This window comes from Peromyscus californicus, unplaced genomic scaffold (genome assembly GCF_007827085.1).
Source record: "Peromyscus californicus insignis strain IS unplaced genomic scaffold, ASM782708v3 Scaffold_24__1_contigs__length_46423439, whole genome shotgun sequence".
NCBI lineage: Eukaryota > Metazoa > Chordata > Mammalia > Rodentia > Cricetidae > Peromyscus > Peromyscus californicus.
The window spans coordinates 34,282,996-34,291,652 of record NW_026294535.1 but is presented as its reverse complement, the minus strand read 5'-3'; the positions used below and the strand labels follow the sequence as shown (position 1 = coordinate 34,291,652).

The 8,657-nt window shown below is 40.7% G+C and overlaps 1 protein-coding gene across 1 annotated transcript; it reads left to right on the top strand.

Annotated features, from left to right (window-relative positions):
• The first annotated feature begins 2,253 nt into the window (after window positions 1–2,253).
• Window positions 2,254–7,748, top strand: LOC128120012 (lysozyme C-1-like). The gene is made up of 4 exons (XM_052753771.1): window positions 2,254–2,389; window positions 3,969–4,130; window positions 7,035–7,113; window positions 7,591–7,748. The coding sequence occupies exons 1-4, from the start codon at window positions 2,254–2,256 to the stop codon at window positions 7,655–7,657; spliced, it is 444 nt and encodes a 147-aa protein (XP_052609731.1). The 3' UTR covers window positions 7,658–7,748.
• Window positions 7,749–8,657: the final 909 nt, after the last annotated feature.

The window sequence follows — 8,657 nt, the reverse complement described above, 5'->3', positions numbered from 1 at the left end:
GATGCTCTAACATGGAAATGGGTTGGCAGAGTCAAAAATAAGACCTTTGTGAAAGATACTAGGAAAGTTGTCCACATGAGTTTTATTAATACTTGAAATATTGCCAGGCGGTGGTGGTGCACTCCTTTAATCCCAGCACTCGGGAGGCAGAGCCAGGCAGATCTCTGTGAGTTCGAGGCCAGCCTGGTCTCCAAAGCGAGTTCCAGGAAAGGCACAAAGCTACACAGAGAAACCCTGTCTCGAAAAACCAAAAAAAAAAAAAAATTGATTTATGGGTTGTCTTAGCTAGGGTTTCAATTGCTGTGCAGAGACACTATGGCCAAGGTAACTCTCACAAAAGAAAAACATGAATTGGTGTGGCTTACTTTTTCAGAGGATCAATCCATTATCACCAGGGTGGGGAACATGGCGGCATGCAGACAGACATGGTGCTGGCTACATCTGGATATGCAGGCAACAGGAGTAGACTGTCTCACTGGGAGTAACTTGAGCCTAGGAGACATCAAAGCCCACTCCCACAGTGACACACTTCCTCCAACAAAGCCACATTTTCCAATAATGCCACTCCCTTTGGGGGCCATTTCCTTTCAAACCACCACACAGGTCCAGACCCAAAATGGTGGTGATAGTACCTGGGTTTCGTGACTTTTGGGTGGGTCTTGAACACCACTCAAAAAGGGAGCCCTCAGCTCTGATATGGAAAGTCCTCACTTATTTTCTCACACTGGCCTCAGTAATTAGCATGCTAAAGGTTTTCCTCAAGTGACACTGTTAAGAACACAAGGGATGCAGGTTAATCACTGCTTCCATCTCTGCATCTGGACCAAGTCTTTCCCTGGGGAGGAGATGTGTCTATAATTTTCCTCACCTGCATAAGGCACCCGAATGGCTTAATAAAGAGCTGAATGGCCAATGACCAGGCAGGAGAGAAGAGACAGGACTTCTGGGCAGAGAGAGGAGTTCAGGATTAGTATCTAGCCTGGCAGGAGAAGCCATTGAGACAGAGTGAATTAGACATACAGAGAAGAGATAAAGTGGCAGAAAATAGACTAATAGAAACAGGTTAATTTATGTTATAAGAGCTAGTTGGGAACAATCCTAAGCTAAAGGCCAAGCTCTCACAATTAAGAATAGGTCTCTGTGTCATTATTTGGGGGCTGTCAATCCAAAGAATGTCCAAAAAAAGCCTCGATACACACAGCACTAATTTGAACTATTACTCTGAATGTGGACAGGAAAGCCTGAGGGTTTTAAAGTCACTGTTCCTTATATCAAATGATGACCAGGATATTGGTCTTCTATTCTTCTGCTTATGTTAGGAGATGATGTAAGTGAGTAACTTAAAAGAGGGAAAAAATTTTCGCTGGTGGGAATGGTAGCACATGTCTTTAATCCCAACACTCAGGAGGCAGAAGAGTTTAAGGACATCCTAGTCTACAGAGCAATTTCCCGACCAGCCAGAGTTCACAGTGAAACCTTCTCTCAGAAAAAGAGACCCACAACTGGGGTCTTTTGCAAAAATACAAAATTTATAATACTATCAAGAACATCTAGAAAAGGAAGATGATGAAGCAATGACATATCGCAACTACAAGATTCATTTTGTGGGAAGTTCTATGCAAGATACTTTCATTCTATTTTTATTTTATGTGCATTAATGTTTTGCCTACATGTATGGCTTGTGAGGGTCCCAGATCCCCTAGTACTGGAGTTATAAACAGTTGTAGTATAGGTGCTGGGAATTGAACCCGGGTCCTCTGGAGGAGCAGCCAGTGCTCTGAACCTCTGAGCCATCTCTCCAGCCCTGCAAGATAATTTTAAGTAAAAAAGATAATACAAAGTGGTAAAGGTTTACACACAAAACAATTTAATTTTAAAAGACTATTGATTTATAGTCATACTTTATTTTAAGCAGTAAAACATAACCACTTTGTTTTTCTTTATACTGGTCATATCCAAGATAAAATAAAATGAGCTCCCTGTTTTAGGAAGAGTGCTATCTCCTGGTTCCATGTGAGCCAAGTCTTTAAACGGTATCATTTCATCATTCTCTATGGAACAGAATGTCTCTGTTTAAACATTGGGAAAACATAAAAATGGTTTTCAAGTTTGTGGATCAATAAGAACTTCCTGCTTGGCACTAAGCTCAAAAGGTAGAGCCCCCAAACTGCTAGAGGATGAAGGGAGGAGAAGATGCTTAAATACTGGGGCCTGGCTGCTCTGGGCAGCTGCTAAGTTGATTTCCAGGTCAACATGAAGGCTCTCCTCTCTCTGGGGCTCCTCCTGCTTTCTGTCAGTGTCCAGGCCAAGGTCTTTGAGCAATGTGAGTTCGCCAGAGTTATGAAAAAACATGGAATGAATGACTTCGAGGGAATCAGCCTGGCCAACTGTAAGTCTCCTCTTCTTGACCCCTCCAGATAATAACCCTCTGCAGAACAGGTACAAGGAAGCAATCAGTGAGCAGAGAGGGAGCTGGGGTCAATAAGCTTTCATGATTCCTGCGTGTTTGACTAGTTTGATTAAAAACATCAGCGTTCATCTTTTTCATCAGAGATACTGAAGTGAGGGCATGGGAGGGGACATCTTCCCAGGCTAAGACAATAGGACCTGAGGTGTTCTTGGAGGGTCACTAGGTTTTCCAGTTTCAGACTCAATAGCCCACAGGGGGTGAGAAAAGATGGGAGGACTCACTCATTCAGAACTTGGGTTCTGAGAGCCTGGGGTGACTGGGATCTGTCTTCATTTCTCTGACCATGGTATGGACCTTTAGAGAGAAAAACTTTCAAACCTTTTGAACTTTCTATGCAGGGCAGAGGGATCCTATTTACCCCTACTTGCTGCTGAAGTGAGGTCTTCTGAAACTGAGTATGAAGTGACTTGATACAATTCTTCACTCTGGGAAGGTCTTTCTTTTTTCATAATGGAAGAGGTGGATGAAAAAAGTTGTTCATGGCCTACGCCATTTGTGTCCTTGTAACTAGTGTGCTTATCAGATTCGATTAAGGCAGTTCCTACTCAATATTTGTCCATGAATGAGTGAGTAGATAATATATGTGTGGATGGATGGATGGATGGATGGATGGATGGATGGATGGATGGATGGATGAATTTGCAGAATAGCCTTTCCTGTTCTAATATTCTCAATTTCAATATTCTTATCAGTCATTTGTGATGGTACACATTCCTGAAATCCAAGTAAGAGATTGCACGTTCTGTGCCAAAGTTGTATCCATAGTCACACAGAGAAGAAAAAGAATTCTAACTTAACATACAAATTCACATTGGTTATAAGAACATATCTCTGAGGAAATCCTTATTCTTCTAATAGGAACGTTTTATTAGCATGTGTATTTGATATTAATTTATAAAATCCACCTAACTACTGTTTGTGTTTCTATTTTAGGCAGAGGTATCTCCAGAATAGGTGAGGGAGGGAAAAGCAGTGGAAGAAACAGCTATTTTATTTTGGGGAGTAGGGGCCATGGTTTCAGTGTATAGCTCGGCCCAGCCTGGAACTTGCTATGTCACCAGGCTGGTCTCAAACCCACACAGATTCTCTGGCCTCTGCTTATGGACTGCTGGGAATAAAAGAGAGCACCACTGTGACCAGTCCATCTATTGAGTGTTTTAAAATGACCTTATCTCGTTTATTCTCAGTGCAAACTGATTTGTCCTCAAATAGATTCTCTTTAGGGCTCTTGAAGATTTTCACTTGCTGACTGAGTACATCAAATTGACCTACTTGAAAGGCAGAGTCAGGAGGATTGATTAAGACCAGAGACTACACTGGGAAACACAGCCAAACCCAGCGTGAACTAGTGGGAGCATATTTTATAATTTAATCATATGATTGTACTTATAACAAAAATCACTTGTGAAATACAGCCAGATCCAAGAGCTAATTTTGGTTTCTAATTTAAATCATTTGCTGTTGCTGCTTATTGATGAATATATTTTTTTCTTTTTAGGGGTGTGTTTGGCTCAGCATGAAAGTCACTTAAACACAAAGCTTACAAAGAACTTTGGAGCCCGAGTCACCGTCTATGGGATATTTCAGATCAGTGGTGAACATTGGTGTGATGATGGCAAAACGCCGAAACTGCCAAATAAGTGTGGGATGCCCTGCAGTGGTAAGACAAGGCTGGGTCAGAGGGATAGCAAACAACCCAACTGCTCTCATGTGCAAGAGCAGAGATTCTGTGCAGGAGACATCACTGAAGGAAGCATGAGGAACCTGGGGAGACTGGACTGTTAGAAAGTCATTGTTATTCACATCAACATTAGCCAAGGAAGACATTAGGATTAGAGCATGGCTTGGCAATAGAATGCCTTGCCTAACAATCAGAGGGCCCTAGGTTCCACCTCCAAAATCCTAAATGAATAAACAAAATAAACAGAGGCTGGCCAGGTAGCTCAGACAGAAGAGTCCTCAATGCCAAGGTTTGACCCTCAGCACCCACATAAAAGCTGAATTTGGTGACATGCATTCGTAAGATCAGCAGTAGGGATTCTGAGACGACAGATCAATGGGGCTCACTGGCTAACCAGCAGAGGCTAATCTACAAGCCAGTTCTGATGGCAGACCTAGTATCAAAAACAATGTGGTCTGCTTCTAGGGAACAGCTCCTGGGGTGTCCTCTGACTTCTACATACACATACATGTATGTGCACGTTCACTGGTGCATATACCAGCACACACAGACACACTTGTTAAATTAATAGAAAATTTAAAATAAAGACCTGGTATCATTAAAACTTGGTGGGATTTTTTAACCTATACTCACATGCACTCACCCATACACAGATACATAATTGAAATTAAGGAAAATAAACATTTTTGACTAATTGTCATTTTATAACATATGAAAATGTCTGGAATATATACTAATTAATTGTAAGTGGTCTTACTGGTGTTTTGTCCTAGAGATTTGCATTCTAGCTGTTTACTTAAGAGTAGTTATGGAAATTGCCATAGGGTCATTTATGACTGAATGGATTTTATTACAAAGATTTCTAACATATACAAATGAATATGTTACTATAATAAAGTCTATATAACAAGGTACCACTAAACAACTGCCATTTTGTCCAACTGGCTTCTATGTGCATGTATTGACGTACTGCTTTGGGATAATGCTCTTCTACACTGTAAATATTTGTCACTGGTATTGGTTTAATAAAATATTGATTGGCCCGTAGCCAGGCAGGAAGTATAGATGGGGTGAACAGACTAGGAGAATTCTGGGAAGAGGAAGGGCAGAGTCAGGAGTCACCAGAAGAATACAGAGGAAGCAAGATGACAAGGCAGAACTGAGAAAAAGTACCAAGACACATGGCTAAACATAGATAAGAATGATGGATTGACTTAAGTGTAAGACCTGGTCAGTAATAAGCCTGAGCTTATGGCTGAGCATTTATAATTAATATAATCTTCTGTGTGGTAATTTGGGAAGTGACTGCTGGGTATTTGGGAGTTGTTGGTGGAACAGAAACTTCCACCTACAATGTGTTTTTTGTGTTGAGGGATTTTAGAGTGAATTACTAACATCAAGTTCTGTTTTTAAACTCCTTAGTTTGCATGTCCAAATGGTATAATTCTTAGGTTGAAATTATCTGATCTAACAAAATAACACAGATTCATGTATTTAAGATGAAAATTCTTTTTAACAAGAAACAAACAAACAAGGTTCAGGATTGTGGTCTGGGATGGGAGAACTTGCGCTCATGTGGCGAGAGAAGTAATACGTAATTTTTAGTGCATGAATTAAATTGGTCAATGGTGTTCTATTTTCCCAGTGTGGGAATTGAACCCAAGACTTGCTACATTTTAGTCAAGCACTCTAAACAGTGAACTATTAATTCCTAATTTGTTAAATTTGTTGGTGAAAATTTTTCAGAAGAGAAAAGATGGTGGAACACTCTTTGTAGCCTGCTTAGCTTATCATTAAAACCATTGTGTACACCCATCTGCAGTCATTGAAAGGTATTAGAAACGACAAGCAAAGAGGAGCATCACTCCCAATGTGAGTGCTCAGAGAGTGGATGTAACTGGAAACTTTGGAAAATACTCTTCTAGACTGTGAATCTATGCTGTAGGTCTAGTAAAGTTATATCATCCACATATGTACTCCCATAAAATGTATAGATTTTACATTTTTACACAAATTAAATTATACTTGCACAGCTTCATGATATGGTTATTACTCAAAACTACATCAATACTAATGACATTACCTGAATTCTCATTTTAAAGAGTGAATAAAATTATAGTAACAATTCTCTGTATGTTGAAAATACCACTCTTAAATCTTGAGTCTCAAAGTACCTGGCTGCTTCCATGTTACCGATTATAAATTTCCAGGAAGAAATTTATTCCCACAAGACTTGTGCATTGTTTTCTTTCTTAAAGTATTCATTTATCTCTATGTGTGTGGGTGTTCTGCCTGCATAGAGGACTGTGTACTACGTGCATGCCTGGTACCTGTGGAAGCCAGAAGAGGGCTTCATCTGGAACTGGGGTTACAGACAGTTGAGAGCTGTAACGTGGATGCTGGGAATCAAGTTCTTTGGAAGAGCATCCAGTGCTCTTAGTCACTGAACCATGTGTCCAGCCCCTGTTTTACTTTAGGATAAATTCCACTGGTAGACCCAGGTGACATTTCTGGCGTGTTCTATTTTTTAGTGTGAAAACAAAGAGGAACTTCCCTCATGGTACTGACAGTCCCACAGACTTCAGTGACCCCTCATGACTTCAATGTGTTCTTTATTTTTTATCTGTGCTGGAATCCTAAGAACACTCTACACTCAAGTATATCCCAACCCCCCCAGGCTCTTTATAAATGAAAAATAAAATGACTTACACCATGTCACCTGCATAGAATCAAGAGAGGCTGTCTCCAATAATCACAGATGCAGGGACACCTGCAAAATAATTTCCTGCATGCACTGCTCAGAGTCACAGAAGAAAGCTGACTGGATCTGAACTGAAAATGGCTTTGTAACAGTTCTTGTCCTTCCTCACCCCTGTCTTTCAGCTTTGCTCCAGGATGACATCACTCAAGCCATACAATGTGCAAAGATAATTGTGAAAAGTCCAGAAGGCATGAAAGTATGGTATGTTGGAACTCTGGAAGGGGGAAATGCTGGTTCTGTTGATATGTGTGTTGAGTCTTTCTAAGACCCAAGTGTTATTCTGAGCACTGTGGGTACAGCTGGGGCCTTTCACTCCATCATTAAGTTTAGAGAATTTCTCCAGATTGTGAGAATTCCCACACACGACTGCTTCCTTGTTAGGCCCCCAGACTATTTGTATCATCAGTTAACAGTTCTGTGCCTGTGATGTCACAGTGACATTGAGGATCCTGTGCTCTACCCAGGGTTTGGAGAGGATCAAATGGCTTATAGACACAGCTCCATCAGTCAGCTGTAGGTTCTGGGTGCAGCTACAGCCTGGGTTTCACACTAGATCTTGGCCCAGAACACAGTCTCCATGAGTGTCACTGTTATACTATTTCCCCTCACAGGTTTGAGAATGTGTGTGACAGAGGACACAGTTCTAACCATTTCCCCCTGTCTCATTTTCCTCCACAGGTCGGCTTGGACAAGACATTGTCAAAAAGAAGATCTCACCCAGTACATTAAAGACTGTGGAGTCTAACTGCTGTGTGCCTCCATCTCAGCTCACTCTGTCTCTTTCTCACTATAGAAGTAGTTATAGGAAAGGTCACATTTCCTTGGTTTCCCCTTCAGACAAGCAGGCTTATATCAGAAACAGGAGCAACATGGAGACTGTTTCCTAAGAGGCTTAGTACTGACTAATGTGTTCACTGTTTTATGGAAAGCCTCCATTTTTCAGTTAGCCAATGGGGCAGATGCTGGTGACAGTGATCTAGCATTGAGTGTCACACACATCTCTGTACATCAGTTCTTCACCTATGAAGTAATTCACATTAAGTTTCATTGGAACTAATATTCATCTCCCCACTGTTGGATAGACATACAGCAAATATATAAGGAGACAGTAGATCTTGGGTAAGATGGCAGCTGTGTGAGCTCCCAAGCCTTGTGTGGGCTCAGCATTGAGACAGTAAAGAACAGGTACTCTGAGAGATAAGGTGGGATATTAAGGGAACAGAATTCTGAGTGGATATAACTGAGACTGCTTCAACTCAGAAATTTGTCATGAAATGTGTGACCTTTCAAAAAAGTATTTTCTTAGAGCTGGCCCATTTATACTCCTTGAAATTAAATTCTCAACTCATGTGTTAGTCTGTTTTAATCCTTGAGAGAATGTTCCCAGGCCTCTAGCTGATCATGATGTAGTCAGGACAGATTAGTCTCTATGCTAGCCCTTAACTTTTTTAAAGTAGCTTCATGCATATCAATTAACTCTGAGACAGATGAGCTTGTATTAGCAAAACTGAGCACATTATGAAAAACTACAAATAGCCATTAAATGATTTCAGTGCACAATGATTGTCTTTGTTTACTCTCATATGCTGTCTCTGTGGGGAAATTGTTTATATATTGGTAAAAAAATCATCATGGCATTCTTAATAGGGTCTATGTCCTCACCTATACTTAGCCAGGACCTACATCTTCACCTATACATAACCACTGTTTACACACTCACCTACACATACCATTTTGTAATCCTC